Here is a 23,496-nt window from a genome sequence, read left to right as displayed (position 1 = left end):
GGAGCGGCGCTTTCAAAAAGCGCTCCGGCGGGAAACGCGGCACCAGCGGCAGCGGGGTGCGGGTGCCGGGACTCCCCGGGCGGGGCGGCGGCGGCCTCGGGGATCCCCTGGCACCGGGAGCGGCCTCTGGACAGCCCCGCAGCCTCGGGGATCCCCCGGCACCGGGAGCGGCCTCCGGGCGACCCCCCATCCTCAGGGATGCTGTTTCGAGCACCGGCCCCAAGGCACAGCCCCTGGCGAGCCTAACACCGCCCGGGGCTCGGCATGATGGACGGCACGGAGGTTCCCATGGCGGTCCCCATGGCTGTGCCCACGGCTGTGCCCACGGGTGTCCCCGCGCTGGCCACAGAGCCGAGGTTCGCCCAGCGCCTCAGGTGAGGGCATAGGGATGGCAGCCCTGTGCCGCTCCGGTGCAGCCGGAGCCTCTGGGGCTGGGAAGGGTGACTCCGCCTGGCCGTGCAGGCAGTGGCTGGAACAGGAGCGGCTCCTGGACGGGCGCTACGGGCTGCAGCGGGTGCCGGGGGGCCGCGTGGCCGTGCCGCTGCTGCCGGAGAAGCTGTCCCAGCTCTGCCTGCCCCGGGAGGTGCCGTGCGAGCTGCTCGGGATCCAGGTGAGCCCAGCCGCCCTGCCCCGAGCCCTGCCTGCGGCGGTGGTGCCCAGCCCGTGGCACGGCTCTGCCGCAGGACCCGTTCCCCTCCAGGGCAGCCCGCCGGCGCTCGCCGGCCCAGAGGCTGCGGGAGGAGCTGCGGCGGCTGCTGGGGCCCAGCTGGTCCGAGGAGCTGGAGCGGGACGTGCCGCACGCCTGGCAGAGGCACGGGGACCTGGTGCTGCTGAGCGAGGACAGCTTCAGGGCCGAGCCCTGGGAGAGGCTGGGTAAGGAGAGCAGGGCTGCCTGTCCCGGGAGAGGCTGGGTAAGGCCAGCAGGGCTGCCTGCCCCAGCCCAGCCCGGCCCACACCATCCCCATCTCCCCGCTGCTGTGTTGCAGGCCCAGCGCTCTGGGAGACGGTCGCCAAGGCTTTGGGGGCCCGGCGGGTGGCCAGGCGAGGACGGGTGATGCCGGATGGGATGAGGAGCCCCAGGGTCACCCTGCTGCTGGGCCAGCACGGCTGGGTGGAGCACGTGGACAACGGCATCAGGTGGGCAGGAGCTGCAGGGTGCGGCTGGCGGGGAAAGGACTGCTCTCACTGTCTGCACGGGGTCTTCCAGGTACACCTTCGACGTGACCAAGTGCATGTTCTCCCCGGGAAACATCACTGAGAAGCTGCGTGTGGCCTCACTGCCCTGCTCCGGGGAGGTCGTGGTGGACCTCTATGCAGGTAATGGAGGAGGTGCTGATGGCATCCAGGTAGACATAAAATGTCATTTCCAGCTTATGAAAAATACTCAGGCTTAGAGCTCCTGTCTTATCTGCGAGCCCTGCAGCTATGCTGGCACTGCTGTCCTGCCTGTGTCCCTGCAGTCTCTGGACACTTAGGGTGTCCTGTTCTCAGGCTCTGTGCCTAGTGCTGCTTTGGGGAATCACCTGGATCCAGGGGAAAGATTTGACACTGTTTGTGATTAAGGAAGTTAGTGCTTCCCATTTGTGCCACACTGAAAGGACATGGCACCCACAAAACTGCTCTAGATTAATCAAACTAAACAGTAATATGGATGCTTCTGTAGAGCCAGGCAGGTCTCCACCTGATGGCCAAAGACTGAAGGTAAAATAAACCCCTCTAAACATTTTTCAAGGCAGATTTTGCTTTTGCAGAAGAGGGAAGGATAAATTTCCATTTTTCCAGTGTTTGGGCTTTCTCTGACCCAGAGCAAAGCAGACCTGGAGAGGCAGGGTGGCAGTGTGCATCCTGCCATGCCCTCGGGGAGGAGTGTGGGTCTCTGGAGGTCCCTGCCCTCAGCCACTGCCGCCTCCTGCCTGCAGGCATCGGCTATTTCACACTGCCCTTCCTGGTGCACGCGGGAGCCGCCTTTGTCCACGCCTGTGAGTGGAACAGCCACGCCGTGGAGGCCCTGCACAGGAGCCTGGTGCTGAACGGGGTGCGGGATCGCTGCCACATCCACAGCGGGGACAGCCGGCAGGTGAGCGCTGCACCGGGCCGGGCCAGGCCGTGGGACCGCTCCTGCGGGCATCCATTCACCTCCGCTCTGCCCCAGGCTGCATCCCCTCACCTCTGCTCTGTCCCCAGCTGCAGCTGCGGGACGTGGCCGACAGGGTGAACCTGGGGCTGATCCCCAGCTCGGAGGAAGGCTGGCCCGTGGCCTGCCGTGTCCTGAAGAAGGACACGGGTGGGGTTCTGCACATCCACCACAACGTGGAGACTCACCCAGCCACGCCGCAGAGCGCGGTGCTGCTGGCTGAGCGGGGCTCTCCGGAGGCAGCCAGCCCTGGGGGAGAGGCACAGCATCCAACACAGCACAGTGGGGAGGAGACTCTGGGGGCCAGGCTCAGGCCCGAGTGGCAGAGCTGGGCTGAAGGCACGGCCACACGAATCCAGGGGCTGCTGGCAGAGCTGCACGGGCGGCCGTGGCGCAGCAGCGTCCTGCACATCGAGCTGGTGAAGTCCTATGCGCCACACGTGCATCACCTCGTGCTGGACCTCGAGTGCCGGCCTGTGCTGCCTGTTTAGTGGGGCACGGGCACTGCTGGGGCTCCAGCTCCCTTGGCAGGGTGGCCAACAGTGTCCTGCTGCCAGCCTGGAGGTGCCTTGTGTCCCCTAGTTCCCAGGCTGCAGCACTGCCCAGCAGTGCCTCCCCGTGCCCAGGGCACCCAGGGCTGTGCTCCCCATGGCAGATCCCGTCAGGATCCAGACGAGGATGGAGCAAGCTGGGGCTCAGAGTGCCAGTGTTCTACCCTGGCTCTGCCAGTCCTGCCCAGGTCTTGGACAGGTGGTAGCACATTGAGCCCCATTTTCACACAGGAGAGAGCCACAGAGTGCTGAGAAGCCTTGGGTTCCTGCTGGGTTCATTTCAGCAGGTCAGGGACAAGCTTTGTGCTTGTATTTACCAGCCTGTTTTTTTAATGTACTGGAAGCAAGTCTGTTCATCTTGTTTGCTTCTTATTTTTTTTTCAGAAATAAAGATGTTTCTCATCACCTTTTGTTGGTGTCCAGTTAAAACGTGAACACTGGTGCAAGCGTGGGCGTCTGGCCTGGGGACTTTGGGTCCTAGTGTGGTGTGTGGAGGGGCTCAGGGAGCAAAGCCTCTGTGGCACTGTGTGCCTGCAAGCCCAAAGCCCTCTACATCTGTTCTGTGTACTCCCAGTGGAGCGAACCCCTGCCCCATGAGGAAGCTCCCGCTGGCCCTTTGATGTCTCCGCGGTTTTTTCCACTGTGTCAGTGTCGCATCGCTTCCCATCCGCGGGGTGCGGCCGAAAGTGTGGGCAGAGCCGCGTCCTCTCGTTTGCCTCGGGGCTGCACCCAGGCGGCCTCCCCCGCTGTCCTGCGTGGCGAGCAGCCGCCGCCTCCCCTCGGGTGGAGCCCCTCGTCCCGGCCAGCCGCGTGCGCTCGGTTCCCCGGTGCCTGTGCAGGGGGCAGGGACCAGGCACCCTGCAGGACCCGTATCTCTGCCGCCAAGGACAAGGGCAGCGCTGGAGCCTTGCGGCGGGGACACCGCGGCCGCGGCCTGGGCTCCTCCTCGGGGCTGCCGGGGGTTCCCGCAGTTCGGTGTCGGTGCGCTCTGTGCTCTCCGGGACAGGCCGCCCACCCAGCCAGGGCACCGGGGAAAGGGCCCGCGGGGCCGGAGCCGCAGCTCTGCCGGGGGTGCTGGGGCGGGAAGGGGCTGGGGGGCAGCGGGCACCGCCTCCCGCACGGGCCGCCCCGTCGGTGCCGCAGGTGCGGCCGGCACGGCTCCTTTAAGGCACCGGCACCGCCCTCCCCTCCCGGCTCCCCCTCCCGCTGCCGGGAGGCGCCGGCCGGAGCCGCTGCAGGTACCGGGATGAGCGGGGGGTCGGGCGGCGCTGTCCCGGCGGGGCAACCGGGGGATCCTCCCCTGGCGGGGCACCGGGGGTTCCTCTGTGGTCCGGGGGTCGAGCCGCGGTGTCCCCGGGCGGGGGCAGTTCCCAGTCCCGGTGGCCGCGCTGGGAACGCGGTGCCCCCGCTCCCGGACCCCCTTTCCCCGATAGAGGAGTCTGGGGTCCGTCCCGCCGCCGCCTCCTTCCCGAGGGACGCGGGAGCGCGGCTGCGGGGACGGGAAGATCCCTCCCGCCGGTTCCGCCGAGCCGGGCGGGAGCGGGAGCGGCTGCAGCCCCCGAGCGAGCGCTCCGGCTCCGTCCCGGTGCCGCCGCTGCAGGCGGATCCTGTCCCTGCCGGCGGATCCTGTCCCTGCCGCGGGTCCTGGGGCGCGCCCGCTCCCGGCGGCTCCTCCGGCGGCTCCCGGGCAGCTCCGAGCCCCGGTGCGCTCCAGGGAGGGAGGGGCAGCCCGGGGCGGCTCCTTCCTGCCGGGGCTGCCGCGGGTGCTGGGCGGCAGCGCGGTCCCACGGAGCCGGCTGAGGTCACCGGGGCTGGCAGGCGGCCCGAGCCCGGCCCGGGGCAGGGCGGTGGGGCGGCGGGCGGGCCGGTGTCCCGGGTGCCCCGTCCGGCCCCGGCAGCGGGCACGGGGCACCTCAGCAGCTGGCACGTCCCTAGCTGGCAGCCGGTGAGCGCCAGGCAGCCCGGGTGGAGCGATGTCGGAGGCTGTGGACCTGTCCTTCCTGTCGGACGTGGAGCGAGATCTGATCCTGCAGGTCCTGCAGCGCGACGAGGAGCTCCGCAAGGCAGAGGAGAGGAGGATCAGGTGCGAGCGCGGCTGGAATTGCTTCCCCGCTCTGCTTTGGAAGCGGGCGATGAGTGGCAGTGAGGGTGACGGGTGTCCCCGGGCCCCTCTGACCGCTCCTGGTGTGGCTCTGACAGGCGCCTGAAGAATGAGCTGCTGGAGATCCGGCGCAGGGGAGCCAAGCGGGGCAGCCAGCGCTACAGCGAGCGGACCTGCGCCCGCTGCCAGCAGAGCCTGGGCCGCCTCAGCCCCAAGGCCAACACCTGCCGGGGCTGCAACCACTTGGTGTGTCGGGACTGCCGCTCCTACAGCCCCAGCGGCTCCTGGCGCTGCAAAGTCTGCTCCAAGGAGGCGTGAGTAGCCTGGACAAGCAGCAGGGACATTCTGTACATCCATCCTGTCCCCTTCCTCCTCTCAGTTGCCTCAACTTGATGCCCATGGCCAGCCTTTCCTGGCCTGGCTGCTTCTCCCCAGTGCAGGGCAGCTTGCTCTGCTGTCACTCCTGGGGAGGGTTCCCATGTTTGGGTGATGGAGAAATGGGTCCTACCCCACTCTTGTGTCTCCTTCATGTCCTGCTCCTTCACCCCCTGAGCTGACTGCAGCATCCCCCTGTGCCCCTTGCACAGCCTGTGTTTCAAGCATCCCAGGTTTCCTCCCTTTTGACCTCCCCTGTCCTACAAACAAAACTCTGCTTGCTCCCGTGTTTGCTGAGGATGTAGCTGAGCCTGTCAGCTGCCCGGTGAATGCTGGTCCCTGCCCAGTCACCTGCTGATTGTGCCCATTGTGCCAGCGTTGCTGGGTTGTGGCAGCACCCAGGGTGGGTTGGGGCACAGCAGACAGCCCCCCTGCCCCTGACTGCCCCACCACCCCTGGCCTGCAGGGAGCTGAAGAAGACAACGGGTGACTGGTTCTATGACCAGAGGGTGAACCGCTTCGCCAACCACCTGGGCAGCGACATGGTGCGGCTGTCCCTGCGGCACAGGCCGGCAGGTAGGGTGCCACAGCAGAGCCCTCTCCCCCAGCCCATGCTTCTGGGGTGCTCCAGCTTCCCCCAGTGCACCTCTGCCCAGTCTGGAGCTGGATGGAGCACCACCTGCTCCAGGCAATGGGTGAGCTTGGAGCAGTGCTCCTCCTGATGCCTCTCTGCTTCCAGCCAGCAAAAGAGAGACTGTGGGACAAACCCTGCTCCAGAAAGCCCAGCTCAGCGAGCCTAAAAGCTCCTCTGCAGCCCGGCAGCCGAGCCCCCCTGCGCCCCAGGAGGGGTCCAGGTAGGAATCCCTGCTGTCCCCCGTGCTCCAGCAGCGGCTCTCATCTGCTGCAGGTTTGAGAGCAGTCTGCTGCCCCATGTGGATCATGGTGGCACAGGAGCTCTGTCAGACCGACCTCCTCGCCAAACAGGACATACCTGTGGTTTTGCTTGTCTGCAGTTTGTTTCCAGATGCCTCAGAGCCTCGGGATGGCAAAAGCGACACAGAGTCCATGGAAAACATGAGCCTGGACAGCTACAGACCTAGTCCTGCTGATGTAGGGGCCAGGTGAGAGGATCCTGGGGTGGGCTGTCCTTGGCAACACTGGCTGGCAGAGGATGGGACCTTCATCTGAAGTGTGTTTTTCTCAGCCTAGTGAGGGGAAGCTGGCTCCTCAGGCTGGCTGAAGCCTGTCCCTGGGCAGGAAGGTGCTCTGCTCCCAGGCTGCTGCAGGCAGTTCAAGTGGCATTTCCTGGCCAGCACTGTCTCTGCCAGCTGTGCCTGTGGCCTGGGACAGAGCTTTCTGTGTTTGCCACAGGAGGAACTCCCTGGAGAGAGCCATCCCTGGAAAACAGGCTGTTGGGCCAGCAGGACCTGCTGCCTCCAGCCTGACCCTCCCTGTGCGCTCCAAGAAGGCGTTCTCTGATGGACGGGTGCGTGACGCTGCTCCAGCAGGCTCAGCCCTGTCCTGGGGCATGGGGCTGGGCACACACAGGGCTCCCAGCCCTGCCCTGCTCTGAGAGGACTCTTCCTGCCCAGGATGCCACCGTGGGGACCCGCAGCAGCACCTTGGCGGACGAGCAGGAAACGATATTCAAGAAGAACCCCCGGCGGGTGGTGAGGCCTGCGGGTGAGAGATGTGCGGGTGCTGACACGGCCAGGGTGGGCAGCTCCTGCTCCCTGGGCTGGGAAGGGCTTCCAGTGCAGCTGGGAGAGCCTGGGGCAGCCCCCTGGGCTCTGCTAGCCCTGCTCTGTGCCACTGTTCACCCCTCTCGTGCAGACTACACCAAGTCCGTGATCGACCTGCGCCCCGAGGACCTGGTGGGGGAAAGTGGCTCTCTGGGGGACAGGAGCAAGTCAGTGCCTGGCCTCAACACGGAGCTGGTGAGACCCTGAGTGCCGGGAGATGGCTGCCAGCTGGAGGAGCCGGGTGTCAGCTGGCTGTGCCCCTCACTGGCGGCTCGTCCCTGTCCGTGCAGGAGGAGGAGGAGGAGGACATCGATAACCTGGTGGAGATCCACCGGCAGCGCGTGGCCCGGGGCAGCATGCGCAGCGGCACCTCCTCGGTGAGCCAGGGGCATGGCCCTGCTCTGATCTGCTCTGGGAGGAGGGATGGAGAGAGGCAGTGCCAGAGGCTTGGGTGGGAGGGACGCAGGGCAGGCAGCTCCTGGAGGGAAGGGGAAAGGGCCTTGTGTGAGGGGGCTTGTTCCCCTAGAAGGGAATCAAAATGCAGAGACTCAGCTCTCTTCCAGTCTGCTGTGTGTGGCCATCCCCAGGCACGGGGAGGTGAGGGGGGCTGTGCAGAGGAGGCACAGGGAGTAACCTTGCTGAGGATGAGGAGGGCCTGTCAGGTGATGCTGTGCCAGCCCAGCCCTGCCTTGTCCTGCAGAGCACACTGGGCAGCATGGTCAGCATTTACAGCGAGGCCGGCGACTTCGGCAGCGTGGCTGTCACCGGGGGCATCTCCTTCTCCCTGAGCTACGAGGAGAAGACGCAGACCTTGTTCATCCACGTGAAGGAGTGTCGCCAGCTGGCCTTTGGGGACGAGGGCAGGAGGCGCTCCAACCCGTGAGAGCAGGGGGGCCATGGCTGCTGCCACCACTGGGGGTGCCCGGCTGGGTGGTGGGTGCCCACCAGAGATGGGAGCTGTAAGTGGGAGGGTCCTGGTGAGGCAGGAGGTCTGGGGCTGCCCTGGGGAGCTGGGAGGATGAATTGTGGGGGGCTTGTTAAGTGCTGCCTGTTCTCCCCTCAGCTATGTGAAGACCTACCTGCTGCCTGACAAATCCCGGCAAGGGAAGCGCAAGACGACCATCAAACGCAACACCATCAACCCCCTGTACAACGAGCTGCTGAAGGTGAGAGGGGCTGGGCTGGGCTGCAGCTGCTCAGGGATGCTGCTGGAACAAGCACGGGAGGGGTGAGCTCCTCACCCTGCAGCGGGTCTCTGCACTCCCAGCTGTGCCCTGGCTGTGCTGCCAGCCCCCAGTGCCACGGTGGGTGGAGGCACAGCTGCAGGTGTGACTGTGTCACACGACATGTCCCTGCTTCCTGGGGCATTCCCAGAGCAGGGGCATCCTGCTTACCCTGGGTGTTTCTTTCCAAGGGCTTCCTGGCCCTGGAGCCATGTTACAATGGCAGGAGGGAGGGAGGGCAGCAGCCACAGGGACAGAGATAAACTCTGGGCCCCGGGGCAGAGCACCTTGGCACTGCCCTTCACCATCCCTGCTGGGTGCCTGTCCCTGAGTCTGGCAGTGCAGCTCTGAGGCCAGGCACTCTTGCACAGCAGGAAGTGAGAGCTGTGGTTTGGTTTTCAGGCTCCCACAGCCAGATTTGCTGAGGTCTTGTGCTCTGACCACCTGAGGCTCTGTGGTCTGGCAGAGCTCTGCTGGTGGTGGGATGGCTGGGTGCTGTGAGTCCTGGCTGCAAGGGCTGGGAGAGCACAGGCTCCTTCCTGCACCTCTGCCCTGGGACTCTCAGGTTCTGGCAGGGATGGAAGGAAAGAGGAGCAGGCTCCTGTGCACATCCATTGTGCTCTGTCTCCTCTCGTGCTCGTGGGCTGATGGAGTTTGCCAGGCCTGCCCTGCCCTGCCCTGCCCTGCCTGCTCACCAGTGGTTCTCTCTCTCTCTCGCTCTCCCCAGTATGAGATTAGCAGGTCCCTGCTGCTGGCGAGGACGCTGCAGTTCTCGGTGTGGCACCACGACCGCTTCGGCCGCAACACCTTCCTGGGGGAGGCAGAGGTGCCTCTGGGGGCCTGGAACTTGGAGAGCCACCTGGAGGAGTTCCTGCCCCTGCACGGCAAGGTGTGCCCCTGCTGCCCACAGCCCCCCTGCCTGCTCCTGCTGGGGTGCAGCCCTGGGTGGGCACAGGGGTGTGGAGACCTCAGCCGAGCATTGCCAAAGGCTTGTGCCAAATCAAATGTTTGGAGATAGAGAAACCCCAGATGCAGACAGCAGTGCTGTTGTAGTAAAAAAGGGAGAATCTTCTGCCTTGAGCCTGGCTTCCCTCTCCTTGTCAGGTGATTGGGCCAAAATAAGATCCCAGAGGAGCTGTGCTGCACTGGTCATGCTGGGGAGGGTTGGCAGGCAATTGTGCCAGCTCAGCCACAGCTAGGAGAGGCCAAGTCCTTTGTCCCAGCCTGGGGAGGTGCTGCACACCAGGCTGTCACTGTGTGTGCCATGGCTCCTCTGCAGGGGTTGGTAATTCTCACCTCTTGGCAGATTGGGGCAGATGCTGCTGGTCTCCACCAGTACAAGGGGGAGCTGGTTGTCTCCATGAAGTACATCCCATCTGCCAAGCATCCTGGGGCTGGCAATGGCAGGAAAGGTGAGTGCTGAAGCTCTGGGATCAGTGTGGAGCCCTGCAGGGCCTGCTCCTGGCCGTGCAGGCTGGCTCTGGATGGGGTTTTTGGGTGGTGCCACTGCAGCCTTCTCTGCAAAGCTGCTCTGGCTGTCCTCAGGCTCCCTGAACCATCTCAGTACTTCCCTGGGGCTGGGCCACTGGGCCCTGCATTAAGCAATTTTGTCTGCCTTTGCCCTCAGCAGGCTGGGCCAATACAGGGGAAGGCAAGAGGAGATGCCAGTCCAGGCTCTGCACCTCCCTCTGGGATGAAGGATGCTCAGCAGAAACTTTCCAGAAGTTTGCAGTGGTAGAAATTAAATTGGATTAATTTCTACTGTGTTGGGTTTTTCCTAGGCAAAACAGGGGAAGGCGGTGAGCTCCAGGTGTGGATCAAAGAAGCCAAGAACCTGACAGCAGCCAAGTCAGGAGGGACCTCAGACAGCTTTGTCAAGGGGTGAGTGAGGGTCCTGGGGTGAGGAGGGCACTGTCCTTCCTGGTTGTATTCCCAAAGGAGGAGCAGGGTGTCACAGTCCTTCTTGCTGAGCCCTGCCAGGACAGGCAGGAGGGGGCTCCAGGCCAGGTCCTGGGGTGCTGAGGTACCCGTGTGCTGCTAACCAAGGGCTGCTCCCCCAGCTACCTCCTGCCACACAAGAACAAAGCCTCCAAGAGGAAGACGCCCGTGGTGAAGAAGACCCTGAACCCTCACTACAACCACACCTTTGTCTACAACGGCATCAAGGCCGAGGAGCTGCAGCACCTGTGCCTGGAGCTGACGGTCTGGGACCGGGAGCCGCTGTCCAGCAACGACTTCCTGGGGGGAGTGCGCCTGGGGGCGGGCACTGGTGAGAGCTGCACCCCTTACAGCCCTGGCACAGCAACCTGTGGGGCTGGGGATGGGCACTGGTGAGAGCTGCAGCCCTCACAGCCCTGGCACAGCAACCTGTGGGGCTGGGGATGGGCACTGGTGAGAGCTGCAGCCCTCATACCCTGGGGGTGGGCACTGGTGAGAGCTGCACCCCTCACACCCTGGCACAGCAGGGGCTGTGCTGCGGGCACCAGGCTGCCCCAGCAGCCACCTCTGCCCTCCCTTTCCCAGGCATGAGCAACGGGCAGGCTGTGGACTGGATGGACTCGACGGGCGAGGAGCTGAACCTGTGGCAGAAGATGTGCCAGTACCCGGGCTCCTGGGCAGAGGGGACGCTCCAGCTGCGCTCCACCATGGCCAGGCTGGGGCCCTAGGCTGTGGCACCAGGGCTGGCACCGCTGTTGGGAGCCACGCTCACTGCACAGCCTGGCAAGGCAGCCAAACGTGTGCTGGGTTTTTTTCTTATACTTTAATAAACATGACCTTCTCTAAACAGGCTTGGGCAGAAAGTCTTCTTGGCCAAGCTTCATTTAAAGCTTCATTTTCCCCTTGTCATAAGCCTTGTACCAGATTTCAGGCTGAACTGCAGTTCGTGTGAACCCTCCCTTCTTCTCCCCTGGGCAAAATGCTTTTAAATGTCATTGTGTTTTTATTTCTTCCCATTCTTTTTCCTACCACCCTGTTCCAGAGTCTGCTCTCTGCTTGTCCTCTCCACCCTGTTCCCCATGCAGAGCCCAGCCCCAGCTGCAGCACTGGGTGGATGGAGCTGTGTGGGGTCAGCCTGGGGGTTTGGGGATTGTGGTCTCCAGGAAACATTTGTTCCCCAGGCCTCTCAGTGACACATGTGCCAGCACTGACTTTTTATACAAATCTATTTATTTCAACTTCATATTCTACTGCCAAAGCAGTTCCCAGAAAGGGTTCCCCGTGGGTGGTGGCCGAGGGAGTGAGTGCCAGGGGAGATGGCAAGCCCTTGAGGGTGGACTGCACGCTGGCTGGCTGCTGTGGGCTCTGCTGAGCGTGGGGCCATTGGCTTTTAATCAGGGCTTTCAGAGTGGGGGGCATCGGGTCCAGGTTGTGCACAGGGTGAGCTGTGGCGAGGCTGAAGCTGCTGTGCTAGAGGCTGTCGCACTGCTGGCTGGCCTGCGCTGCCATGCTCCTGGCTCCCCCTGCCCTGGATTCGAGCAGGGGCCCTCCAGTGTCTCCCAGCAGGGTCCTGTTGGGCTGAACCATGGCCCAGCTGGAAACAGCCCCTGGCCTGGGCAGGGGACACTGCTGGCACACAGCCCCTGCTCACCTGTGTTCCGTGTGCCAGAGCAGCCAGGGAGGGCTCCCCTTGCCCCGAGCCCCCTGGCACCCTGCTCCGGCTCTGCAGCGGGCACTAGGAGAGCAGCGAGGGCGGTGTCCAGGGCGGGTCACTCGCAGGGGTCCCCGCTCTGTGCCCGCCGCGCCGCCTCCCGCTCGCTCAGCAGGTACGTGTCGATGAACACGAACAGCTCGTCGGGGCTCACCGGGGCGATGTAGCGCTCGCGGTCCGTGCCCGCCTTGTCCAGCAGCACGGCGTTGAAGTGCGAGCGTGTGAGGTGCAGGTAGCGCCTGCAGGTGCGAGGGGTGGCTGCTCAGGGCGCTGGGCCTGCCCGCCCCGCAGCCGCGCTCAGGTTCTCCTGCAGAGGAGCTCCCATCCCTTCCTGGGGGCTGCGAGCGCTGGGAAGCTCTGGTGCCGCTGCACTCAGACTTGCAGGGTTCCCCTGCTGCACGAACCCTCCGGTGCAGCACAAAGGGGCCGTTCGTGAACCCAGCTGCCACCTCGTGCTTTGCCATCGCTAGAGGCATTCCCGTTCCCCGTCCCCTTGTGCAGGCCCCACCTGCCCTACCTGAGCTCCTCGATGATGCCCAGGGCCAGCCGGTGCTCCCGGATGCGCCCCACCTCGTGCGGGGGCTGTCCCAGCAGCTCCACGATGGTGACGTGCCGCAGGTCCAGCCCGCAGGCAGCTTGCTGTGGAGGGGGCAGTGAGGGGTGCTGGCTGTGCAGCTGGGCCGGGGGGCAGCAGGCACCTGTGCTCACCTGCAGCATGGAGATCTGCATCTTGTAGTAGCGGTTCGAGGGGTCGGGGGCCGAGATGACCAAGAGGCGGCGCTTCTCGTGGAACTGATCCAGCAGGCTGGCGGCCGAGCTCACGTCCGTGTTGATCTGCATGGCTGGGGCACGACACGAGTGTGCGGGGAGGTGCCATGGTGCCCCCCGTCACCCCTCGGACCCACAGGGCAGCACCCAAAGCTCTGCCCGAGTCCTGCCCTGCACTTACGGGCACAGAGGGGCTGGGAGCCCGTCCACTGCTGGCTGGACTGGCACACCCGCAGGGAGGTGCCCTGCCGCTCGAAGCCCCCGTCGCACAGGTACTCGCAGGTGGCGCCGTAGTTGTTGCCGTCGGAGGTGCAGGAGATGTACCCGTTCTGCGGGGGCTTGAGGACAGGGCAGCGCCTCACTGCGGAGGGAGAAGGTGCCTGAGGGGTGGGCGCTGGGTGCCCTGCAGCGGCACCAGCGCAGGCTGCAGCCGGGGCAGCCCCGAGCGCCCCCGGCAGCGCTCTCACCGTGGACGCGGATGCTGAACTTGCAGCTGGCGCGGTTGTAAGCCTGGTCGTGGGCGGTGTAGCGGATCACATGCTCTCCTGCGGGGAACTCCGAGCCGGGCTCCGGGCCCCGCAGCGTCACCCTGACCCAACAGACCGGTTTGTCCATTGGCACCCCGGGTACAGCCCGCAGCCCAGCTGGCAGTGCCCGCAGCATCCCTGCCCTCACCTCTTGATGACACCGTCAGCAGAGTCCCTGACCCGGGGCGGGTCCCAGTACACGGTGGCCGTCAGCTTGCCCGGCTCTGCTATGCGCTCCCGGGAGTCTGGGCAGCGGATCTTGGGAGGCTCCAGGTCTGCCAGAGGGAGAGAGGGATCCATGGAACCTGTGGGTGCCCTGGCTGAGCTGTGAGAGCGGTGTTGAACCACCCCAGAGCCTCGGAGCCACCCGGAGCTGCTGTAAAGCCAGTGCTGAGTGCCCCAGAGCCGGGCTGGTGCCTGTGCTTCAGGGCTAATGGCACTGCGGGGACAGGGACAGGGGTCCCGAGGGAGAGAGGAGCAGGAATGCCCGGGTTGGCTGTGGGGTGACACCTGCAGGCACCCCAGGCACGGGTGATGAGCCCCTGCGTGCCCCAGCAGTGCGGAGAGAGAATTTACCTACACAAGGGGAGAATTCACCGACACAGGATGAGGATTCACCTACACGGGGTGAGGATTTACCTACACAGACTGGCTCGCTGCCGCTCCAGCGCCCATCCTCCATGCAGACGCGGCTCCGGTCGCCCTCCAGCTGGTAGCCGGGCTGGCAGGTGTAGTCGCAGCGGGAATCCATCTGCACGCCTGCCGAGCACACGTAGGAGCCCCGCAGCACGGCGGGCAGCACGTGGCACCGGATTTCTGGGATGGAGAGAGCAGAGAGGGCAGGGAAGCGGCTGCGGGCCGTGCGGGTGGGCAGAGCCCCAGGGCTGGGGGCTGTGGGGATGCTGACAGGACACACTCACGTCGGCAGTAGGCCATCCCCGACCAGTGGCGGCTGGGCAGGCACTGCACGGCGCTCGGACCCACCAGGCGGTAGCCGCGGGCGCAGCTCAGCTCGCAGCGCGTCCCCAGGCTGCTGCGGTACGAGCTGCCCCGCGGGGAGTAGCAGGTGGCCTCTCCGCGGTGGATGCTGAGCGTGGCGCACCACTGGGGCACTGCGGGAGAGCGGGCAGCTGACGGAGCGATCTGCCGTGCCTCGGTGGCCCCGCGAGGACGCAGAGGGTGGGCTGGGCGCTGTTACCTCGGCGGTAATCCAGGGCGGGCTCAGGCGGGGGTTCCTCTGCGTACACCTCGTTGGTGTGGCTCTCCAGGTAGTAGCCAGAGCCTGGCGGGAAGGAAGAGACGAGCAGGCTGCGGGGCAGCTCATGGCTGCAAAACGTCCCGCGGCTGCCAAGGAGCAATCCCAGCCCCGGGCAGAGCCTGTCCTTGGGGCTGCTGTCAAGGGTTAAAGCGGGCAGACGGGAGCGCAGTCCCCGGTGGCACGGAGGCCGCTGGCACCAGCCGCAGACTAAACAGCGGCAGCCGCGGTTGTGGCAGGAAACGGGCGCTGGCGCGGAGTGGGCTGGCACCGACCCCCAGCTTCTGCTGCCGGGAAGCCCTTCCACCGCTCCCATGGCACCGTCGCTGCCACGGGGCATCCCCAGGGAGGGAAGAAAGCTGCTCTTTCTTGCCCTTATCTGCCCTTGCCTGCCCTTGTCTGCCCTTGCCTGCCCTTTCCTGTCTGTACCTGCGCTTTCCTGTCCTTTCCTGCCCGTTTCCTCTCCCAGGAAGGGATGGCGAGCCCGCTGCCAGGCCCGGGGCTGCTGGGGGTGCAGCCCCCTGCCCGTTCTCCAGGGGAGGATGGAGCTGCTGGAGGGGCTGGGCCGGAGATGCGGGCCCCTGGCCAGCCGTGCTGCGCAGGGGGGCCTGAGGACAGCCCTGTGCCATCCTTGCGGGCCTCTCTGTCCCTTCACGGGCACGGTGCTCGCGGTGGGGAGGGGGCCGTGCAGGGGCCAGGCTGCCGTCCTTGCCCGCGGCCCCTCGGCGCCTCGGCCGGCCGCGGCATTCCCCAGCACTGAGCTCACGTTTCCGCCGCGTTTCCGCCGGCCCCCGCCGGCGCTGCCCCCTCCTCGCCGCCCGCCCGGCGCTCGGCGCTGCCCTGGGCACGGGGATGCTCGTTCTGGGCACCCCCAAAGGCGGCAGCCCCGCCGCGCCTGCACCGTGTCCCCCCGTCCCTGCCCCGTTTTGGGAAGGGGATATCCGCCGGGGCAGCCCGAGCAGGAGCCCTCCCGTCACGGGCAGGAAACTCCATTACGGATCTTCCCAAAGTGAACTTCACTGTGGAGCGGCTCCCCCGAGCCCGCCCGTTCCACAGCGCCTTTATCCAGCTGCCCGTTCACGCTGCCGTGGTTCCTCGGGGAGCAGAGGGGAGGGACGGCGCCGTGGGGATGGATCCGTGACCTGGGGAACGAAGCTGCTTGTGGGGAGGCTGCCAAGACTCCGGCTGGGGCCTGGGGACAGAGTGCAGCGTGTCCCCGCAGCAGATGTGCCATTTAAGGGTGATGTTCCCTTCCTCTGCCAGTGCTGCCTTTTCCTTCTCACCTGGGACCGGCTCATCCCCGCCGCGCTGGGCAGGAGCATCCATCCCCAGGCGTGCTGCCGCATGGCCAGGGAGGGGATGGGAGCAGGGAGGGGAAATCACCCCAAACAAAGCCCGTGAGCTGCTCGCCCAGCCATGGGTTGGTCGGGAGCGTGGGCTCGGTCCAGCACACATCTGCGGCCCCGCGGGAGCCGGCAGTCAGCGGCGGGCGGGGTGTGAGGAAGGCAGGCTGGCGTTCTGCTCCTCCCTGGGTGCCTGCCAGCACCCCCTCGGTTCCTGCCTGTACCCGCAGCTCACCCGCACAGCCTCCCCATTCCTCGGGCACCGATGCTCCCCCGGCATCGCTTTCCCGGGACCCTCCATCCCTTCCCACCAGGAGCCCTCAGCAGGAGCGGGACCGCGCACGCTGCCGCCCCCGGGAGCCCGCGGTGCCCGCGGTGCCCGCACTCACCTTCGTGCCACGTGGATGACACCAGCCTGGCGAGGGCCAGCAGCAGCACCGGGGCTGCCATGCCGCGCCGGGCTGCCCTGCGCCGTGCTGGGGCCGGGAGCGGCCGCGGGCCCTGGCGGGGATGGAGCGGGGCTGGAGGCAGGGGGACGCCCCCTCTGCCGCCTTGTCACCGCACAGAGGTCTGGCCCTCCTGCCTGGCCGCTCCGCTTCTGCTGAGCAAACTTACTCTCCCCCTTGGCTGCCCATCCCAAACATTCAAAAGCCGTGAGTCAGGCCCAAAATGATGAGATTGTAAAAAATAATAAATCCCAGGATCTCCCGTTTTCCGACGTGCCTCCTGCTTCTCCGGGGCTTTAAAAAGTTGTAAGAGGCTTTCTCCTGCGAGCAGAAGAGCCAGGAGCCTGTTTGCACACAGGAGAGAGCCAAGCCGAGCCCGTGCCAGCCCTGACGGGCTCCGGGAACGCGGGGCCTGCAGGGGCGAGCAGCAAACCGCAGGAGCCAGGTCCCCTTTCCCACCCCCTGCCGAAGGGAGGGAGGGGAGGAGGGAGGGAGGAGAGACCCCGCTGCAGACGGAAGGCTCCGAGAAAAGCGCTTCCAGCTGGGGTCTGTTCCCTGCCGCAGCCCGGCCCCCGAGGAACAGGGACCGCAGCGCTTTGGCAGGGGCCGCTGGGGTCGGGCAGGAGGGCAGGAGCCGGGCATGGGGCTGGGGCTCCGCTGGGGTCGGGCAGGAGCCGGGCATGGGGCTGGGGCTCCGCGGGACAGGGAGGGCAGGAGCCGGGGCCGGTGGGGCCGGTGGGGTCGGGCAGGCGGGGCAGGAGCCGGGGCTGGGGCTCCGTTGGGCAGAGAGAAGCCAGGGATGGGCTGGCACGGACAGGTAGGAGCGCTCCGTGGGGTGTGCCAGGGGGGACGTGCTGTTCTCTCAATGGGCTAATTAATTATGTGGCGGCCAGGCTGGGAGCGCGCTAATTAATGACTGTCCCGGCAGGAGAGGGCAGCCGGGAGGGGCTGCTGCTGCCGGGGTGGGGGGTCCGCAGCCCCCGCAGGCCGGGGACACCCCGGGACACCCCCGGACACCCCCGGCAGGGCTCAGCCCGCGGAGCGCAGGAAGCCCGGCGCTGTTGGCGTGCTGGCAGTGCCTTGTGCCGGGCGCGGGGTGGCTGTCCCGCTGGACACCTGGACACGGCGTGGGGCACGGCAGGGCTGCAGCAGGAGAACAGGGACTGGCGCTGGCTGGCACCGCGCAGGAGGTGGCACAGGCACGGGACAGGCGGGAGGTGGCACCGTGGAGGCAGGGAATGATGGCAGGGGTCGGGCAAGGGGTGGCACGGGGTGGCACAGTGTGGCACGGGACAGGCGGGAGGTGGCAGCGGGTGGCGCCAGGCAGGTAGGAAGTGGCATGAGGCAAGCAGGGGGTGACACCGGCAGGCGGTGGCACGGGGGAGGCAGTGGGTGGCACTGGAGAGAGGGTGACACGGGCTAAACAGGGAGTGGCACTGGACAGGAGGTAGCAGGGATAGGTACGGGGTGGCACGGGCTAGGCAGCAGATGATACCGGACAGGTCGTAACAGGGGGCAGGCGGGCGGTGACACCAGACGAGGGGATGTCACAGGACAGAGGTGTCACAGGACAGGGGGTCACAGGACAGGGGGTGCCAGTGGATAGGGGGTGACAGGGGACAGGGAGGTCACAGGACAGGGGGTGACAGGGGACAGAGGTGTCGCAGGACAAGAGGTGGCCCCAGACGGGTGGCCGGGGCGCCCTCTGCGGGCGGAGGGGCGCAGAGCACGGCGCCGCCGGTACGCTCGGCCGTTTCCGTGAGCGCTCGGCTCCCTCCGGCGGGGGGCGGGCCCGGCCCTCGCGGGGGCGTGCCCAGGGCGTGTCCGGGGCGTGTCCGGCCGTGTCGCGAGGCCCCGCCCCGGCCCGCCCGTCCCGCAGCCGCCCCGTGTCGGCCATGGCGTCCCCGTCGCGGCGGCTGCAGACCAAGCCGGTGATCACCTGCCTCAAGAGCGTCCTGCTCACCTACACCTTCGTCTTCTGGGTGAGCGCCCGCCCGCCCCTTCCCCCGCCGCGCGCCGCGGCTGCGCCTCCCTGTCGCGATAGTCGCGAGCCACCGCGGCTTTCCCCTCTCCCCACCAGGTGTCGGGCATTGTGCTGCTGGCCGTGGGCATCTGGGGTAGGGTGAGCCTGGCCGTCTACTTCTCCCTGCTGGACGAGAAAGCCACCAATGTCCCGTTCGTGCTGGTGGGCGCTGGCACCGTCGTTGTCCTCCTGGGCACCTTCGGCTGCTTCGCCACCTGCCGCGGCAGCACCTGGATGCTCAAGCTGGTGGGTGGCCTGGGACACGGCGGGATGGAGCCCCCTCCTCTCCTGATCCTCCCCGACCCGTCCTGATCCATCCCCAACCACCCCGTCCTATTCCTGACTGGTCCCATCCCTGCCCTACCCCGTCCCGTCCTGTCCTACCCCATCCTGTCCTCCTCCTGTCCCATCCCATCCCATCCCATCCCATCCCATCCCATCCCATCCCACCCCATCCCATCCCATCCCATCCCATCCCATCCCATCCCATCCCATCCCATCCCATCCCGCCCCATCCTCTCCTCCTCCACTCTCCCCTCCTGCCCCATCCCCTCCCATCCCATCCTTTCTGCCCGCAGTATGCCATGCTCCTGTCCCTCATCTTCCTCATCGTCCTGGTGGCCGCCATCGTGGGGTTCGTCTTCAGGCACGAGGTGAGTCTGGGTGGCCAGTGCTGTCTCCCAGTGCTGCAGAGTGAGTTTGATGCTGCTTTTACCCCAGTGTCACCGAGGGACAGAGGGGCTGCCTGGGAGCGGTGCTTAGCTTGTCAAATATAGGGTTAAACCAGCACAAAGAGCAGCTTGGTCCCTGTAAGGACCCAGAAGCACCAGCCTGGGTGCGGGGTCAGTCCAGCACAGCATGTTGTCCCTCCATCAGGACAGGCAGAGTAGCCCTGGACTGTAATTTCTGGCTTTGGTCTATCTTCTGCAATAATTTCAGTAATGAAAGCTCCTGGGAGGCTTTCTGTGCCTGCTTGGGAGGGCGCTGGCACGGTGCAGCTCCTTGTTATTACACACAGCATCCCTGCTGCCACGGTGCACCCAGCCTGCCCTCTAATACAGCCTCTAATTGCCTGTGCTGGGAAATGGCTGCTGGCCACGGCTGGAGTCACTGCTGCCATCGGGGGTGACTAACGTGGGATGGGAGGGACAGCAGGACAGGAGGGACAGCAGGGCCCTGACACCTCTGTCCTACAGATAAAGACCAGCTTTGAGAGCAACCTGGAACTGGCCTTGAAGGACTACAACGCGACTGCAGATCCGCACAGCAAGGCTGTGGACACCATCCAGAGCACGGTGAGAGCCCCAGGTGGGGATGGCTGAGAGCCCCGGGCTGCCAGCAGGTGGGAATGCTGCCCTGGCTCAGGGTGTGCCCTCTGGCCTCTGTGGCACCAGCATCCCCTCACAGGCTTTGGAATTTGGCAGCTGCTGGGTGAGATGGGGGAGCCATGGCAGTGGTGGGGGAGCAGGGCTCGGTTCCCTGGTGTGACCAGGCTCCCCACATGTGCTTCCCACTCCAGCTGCACTGCTGTGGAGTGCAGAACTATTCTGACTGGGAGAAGACTGAGTACTTCAGCCAGAAGGGCATCCCCAGAAGCTGCTGCAAGAAGCAGGACGACTGCTCCGAGCAAGATCTCAAAGACCCAAACAAGGCCCAGCTGAAAGTGTTTGTGAATGTAAGTTAAGCTCAGAAAAATGTGCCTGCTGGCCCTAGAGGTGGGAAGGGCAGGGATGGGTGTGTGCAGGGGGGCCAGGCTGTCCCTGGCAGGCTGGAAAGGAGAAGTGCCCTATTGATGCTGATGTTCAGTGCCCCAGGGACTCCCCTGGAGTGGGTCAGGGTATGGAATCCTCCCTTCTGTCTGAGGTTCCCTCACTCCTTCCTTCAAGGTCAGGGCCCAGGCAGACCCAAGCTCTGGCCTTTGGGGATGTGTGATTTGAAGAACAGGTGTGCAAGGAAGCAGCTGCCCAGTAAAGTTTGTTTCAGCAGTGCTGCCATCTCTGTCCCTTGGGTGCAAAGTCCTGACCTGGTGCTGAGGGTGTGTGACCTCATCCCTGGGGATGGTTGGGTGATGCAAGGGCTCCTGTGATGAGTCACCTGGCTGGGGCTGGGAGCAGCCCAAGGGCAGCGCTGCCCTTGGTGAGGCCTCTGGGCTGGGGCACTGGGAATGGCTGTGCTGGGGCCTGGCAGGAGGGGTGAGCCAGCACCCCCCTGCTGCCTGCACAGGAGCATCTTCCCCTGCAGCTGTGGGGAGGAGCTGCTCTGTGCCCCTGGGCTGAAAGACACTGCATCCACGTGCTTGCTTGGCTTCCTCTGCAGGGTTGTTTTTTCCTGGTAACGTCAACAATGGAGTCCAAGATGAGCGTTGTGGCCGGAATCTCCTTTGGCATCGCGTGTTTCCAGGTAAATCTCCTTGTCTGGCTCGGGAGGAGGGCAGGGTGAAGCCAGCACGTCTCCAGAGGGATTTCATTTCAGTGCAAAGTCTGGTGCGTACAAAGGGCTGGTTTCAGCCAGGGAGGAGCAGCCACTCTGTGGATTCCCCTTGGTTTCAGCCTGACTGCTGTGCAGGCCCTGGTCTCTACACCCAGGGCTGAAACCCCAGCTCTGTTTCCTTGAGCCCAGGTTTATTATTATTATTATTATTATTATTATTATTATTATTATTATTATTTATTAATCTCCTCTCTGAAACAACAGATTCCAAGAAAAAACAAACAGAGATGGACAAACTCTGTGCCTGCTGTTGGCAGGGATCAGATCTGTGCCCTTCCTTTTCCTACCCACCCTCACTGTTATCAGGGGCTGTTTGGCATCGCTCCTGTGAGTGCCAGTGTGACACCACTTGTGCTGGTGACACCCAGCCTTGCCCTGTGTCCTCTCCTGCAGTGTCTCCTTCACTTTGCCGTGCAGGGCACTGCCTGCAGCAGCAGCAGCAGCAGCAGCAGCAGTGTGCTGGCCAGCCCCAGCCCCAGAGCTCTGTCCCAGCAGGAAGCAGGAGGCCCCTGCCCCCAGCCGGCGCTTTCCCGAGGTGCTGAGGGCTTTCCTGGCTGCAGGATGTGCAGCTGGCCCTGCTCCAGCTGCACTGGGCCAGCCTGCTGGGCTCTGGGCTGAGCAGGCAGCCCTCACGTCAGAGGGGCTCACACTCTGCCTCCCCTTGGCCCAGCACCCAGAGGCTGTGGTGTGAGCATCAGGGTGCTGCTGGCTGGGACTGGGGACAGGAACCTGTGAGGTACTCAGCTGTATGGGCCTGTCACTGTGTGTTTTCTGTGCAGATGGACTGAACTGGGGAGAGGTGGGAGCCTGCAGCTGTGGTACTGAGCGTTTGGGAGAGCCCGAGCTGCCCTGCTGTGCCTGCTCCTCCTGGGCTGGTCTGAGCTGGGCTGGCTCTGGGCTCACTGAGATGTGCCTGATTCACCAGTGGTGACCTGCACACACACACACTCCCAGCTGCAGCATTATCTCAGCTGATGGCAGGCTTGGGCATTGTCACCAGTTCCTGGCTTTTATTGCCCCTTCCACAAGCTTGGCTGGGTCACACCTCAGACAGGGAGCCATTGTGTTGATGTGCCTCTAACGTGGCTTGTGGAGGTCACAGTCATGCAGGGTCTGGCCCTGGAGCCTGCACAGGTGCTGGGAGGCTGTGTTGTGATAACAGAGCACGTGTGATAGCAGCACCTTCCCGATGGGAGAGCAGCAGCCTTGCTTCCCCAGTTCCCTTGCAGCAGGGAGAGGTGCTGCCATTCTCCAGTGGCTGTGCAATTGGCTGTGACACTGCTGGTACCTGTGTAATCTCTGCAATCACCATAAAACAGTCAATGCTTCATGAAGCAGCTTGTAATGGGATGGGACCTGGGGCATCTCTTGTGAGGAGCTTGTTCAGTTGGTGCTGCCAGGATCCTGTGCTTCAGCCACTGTCGGTGATTCTGAGGCAGGGTGCAGCAGCCTTGTGGTGGTTTGCAAACCCCACTGTCCATCCTTAGATTTCATAAAGCTCTGGATCAATCTGTCAGGTTTTCTCCTGAAAGCACCTCTCCCTGGTTTTGGCTGTCTCTGACATGCAGGGTTTGTTTTTTTCTCTTTTTCAGTTGATTGGCATCATCCTGTCCTGCTGCCTGTCCCGGTACATCACCAACAACCAGTATGAGATGGTGTAGCTGGCCCCCAGAGCTCTGTGCCTGTGGCTGGGTATGTCTGTAAGCCTGGGGGCTGCTGCTGGTCACCCGTGGGGTGGGGGTACCACGTGTGGGGGGTTAGGGTTAGAGGGCACCTGCAAGACCAGGTCTGCTGTGCCATTTGACCCTCTGCCATTTGACCCTCTGCCATTTTACCCTGTGCCAATTTACCCTGTGTATAAACCCATGTAAATCCATCCTGCCTGCTAACACTCTCTGTGTGCCTTGCAGGGAATGGCTGGGGAGGATGCCTCCACCTCAGGTGTTCCCCTGGATGCCACGTCGTGAAATCTTGCTTTGAACTGACTGATCTTCTTCTCAACTAGCTCATAGAGAGGAGTGCAGCAGCTGTCCTGCTGCACTCAGGGACTTGCCCTGACACTACTCTGCTGTGCCACTGCCTGGGATGATGACTGGTGTGGCTGTGGTGGCTGCAGCCCCAAGTGCCACCCTGTGCTGAGCTGACTGTGCTGGTTCAGCACAGCTCCCAGGTGTCCCAGTGCTCATCTTCAGTGCCTCCACTGGGAAAGGGATGCTTCCCCTTGCCTTGGGCAGCCCCTGGACACCCCCTCACTCTCCAGACACAGTTGTTCTTGAGACAGGGCTGTTAAACTCAGTCCTGCCTGCCTGAAGCCTTGGCTCAGCAAGGTTGTTGCCAAGCTGTCTCCTCCCTGCCTGGGTTTTATATACTTTTTTATAGTTGTACTTCTTTAAGGACGGGCTGTAGTGGTTCTTGTAAGCTGTAGTGAGGTTTGGTGATGTAGCTCCTGGTGCCTTTACCTTGGTAGGTGTCCTTGCACCGATTCAGCTGTGACTTGATTGTCAGTATTATATGCTGCTTCAACTCATTTTATGTATTGAGTAGAATTCTTTTTGTCCTCAGACACAATAAATATTAAGATATTTTACTCTATGAAACCTCCTTGACTTTTCTTTTCATGTCCTGGAAATTCCTCTGCTTGAAGAGCAGCGAGTGCCCCCAGGCTGATCTGCTCACTCTGGGCCAGCCAGGAACCTCTGGCCACTGCAGTTTGCATTCCTCCAATGTGCACTGGTGCACTTCTGCCTGCAAATAACTTCTGTAATTGAATTTTCTTCATAACAGCCGTTGTGTAACAGTGCTGGAGCAGAGGGCCTGGAGCTCCCCAGCCCAGGAGCAGGGTGAGTAACTTCAGCCCAGTGTGAGCCAT

The 23,496-nt window shown here is 64.2% G+C and overlaps 4 protein-coding genes across 5 annotated transcripts; 3 read left to right on the top strand and 1 right to left on the bottom strand.

Moving 5' to 3' along the window:
- Nucleotides 1–47: 47 nt before the first annotated feature.
- TRMT12 (tRNA methyltransferase 12 homolog) lies at nt 48–3,090 on the top strand. The gene is made up of 7 exons (XM_064712744.1): nt 48–374; nt 463–610; nt 684–873; nt 987–1,137; nt 1,208–1,317; nt 1,920–2,077; nt 2,185–3,090. Exons 1-7 carry the CDS (start codon nt 265–267, stop codon nt 2,623–2,625), a joined length of 1,308 nt encoding a protein of 435 aa, XP_064568814.1. The 5' UTR covers nt 48–264; the 3' UTR covers nt 2,626–3,090.
- A 735-nt stretch (nt 3,091–3,825) lies between these two features.
- On the top strand, nt 3,826–11,075 carry SYTL4 (synaptotagmin like 4). The gene is made up of 17 exons (XM_064712734.1): nt 3,826–3,923; nt 4,621–4,768; nt 4,885–5,100; nt 5,628–5,737; nt 5,901–6,015; nt 6,175–6,282; nt 6,533–6,647; nt 6,754–6,844; nt 6,995–7,098; nt 7,194–7,280; nt 7,604–7,782; nt 7,967–8,069; nt 8,854–9,015; nt 9,433–9,538; nt 9,908–10,007; nt 10,187–10,395; nt 10,650–11,075. Exons 2-17 carry the CDS (start codon nt 4,659–4,661, stop codon nt 10,790–10,792), a joined length of 2,058 nt encoding a protein of 685 aa, XP_064568804.1. The 5' UTR covers nt 3,826–3,923; nt 4,621–4,658; the 3' UTR covers nt 10,793–11,075.
- Nucleotides 11,076–11,307: 232 nt separating this feature from the next.
- Nucleotides 11,308–16,294, bottom strand: SRPX2 (sushi repeat containing protein X-linked 2). The gene is made up of 10 exons (XM_064712735.1): nt 16,058–16,294; nt 14,269–14,352; nt 13,991–14,182; nt 13,710–13,886; nt 13,219–13,345; nt 13,011–13,132; nt 12,725–12,904; nt 12,484–12,617; nt 12,293–12,414; nt 11,308–12,014 (listed from the first exon to the last, which is right to left on the bottom strand). Exons 1-10 carry the CDS (start codon nt 16,116–16,118, stop codon nt 11,834–11,836), a joined length of 1,380 nt encoding a protein of 459 aa, XP_064568805.1. The 5' UTR covers nt 16,119–16,294; the 3' UTR covers nt 11,308–11,833.
- A 1,676-nt stretch (nt 16,295–17,970) lies between these two features.
- TSPAN6 (tetraspanin 6) lies at nt 17,971–23,219 on the top strand. Of its 2 annotated transcripts, XM_064712855.1 has the most exons (8): nt 17,971–18,096; nt 18,195–18,383; nt 18,716–18,790; nt 19,334–19,432; nt 19,657–19,812; nt 20,454–20,537; nt 22,220–22,319; nt 22,538–23,219. In XM_064712855.1, exons 1-7 carry the CDS (start codon nt 18,010–18,012, stop codon nt 22,286–22,288), a joined length of 759 nt encoding a protein of 252 aa, XP_064568925.1. In that variant the 5' UTR covers nt 17,971–18,009; the 3' UTR covers nt 22,289–22,319; nt 22,538–23,219. The 2 variants fall into 2 exon arrangements, with proteins under 2 accessions (XP_064568925.1, XP_064568926.1); XM_064712856.1 differs by lacking the exon at nt 18,716–18,790 and having other exon boundaries at nt 22,538–23,183.
- Nucleotides 23,220–23,496: the final 277 nt, after the last annotated feature.

Source organism: Zonotrichia leucophrys, chromosome 4A (genome assembly GCF_028769735.1).
Source record: "Zonotrichia leucophrys gambelii isolate GWCS_2022_RI chromosome 4A, RI_Zleu_2.0, whole genome shotgun sequence".
Taxonomy (NCBI): domain Eukaryota; kingdom Metazoa; phylum Chordata; class Aves; order Passeriformes; family Passerellidae; genus Zonotrichia; species Zonotrichia leucophrys.
Note: the sequence above shows the minus strand (reverse complement) of the source record. Positions and strands in the feature narration are given on the sequence as shown.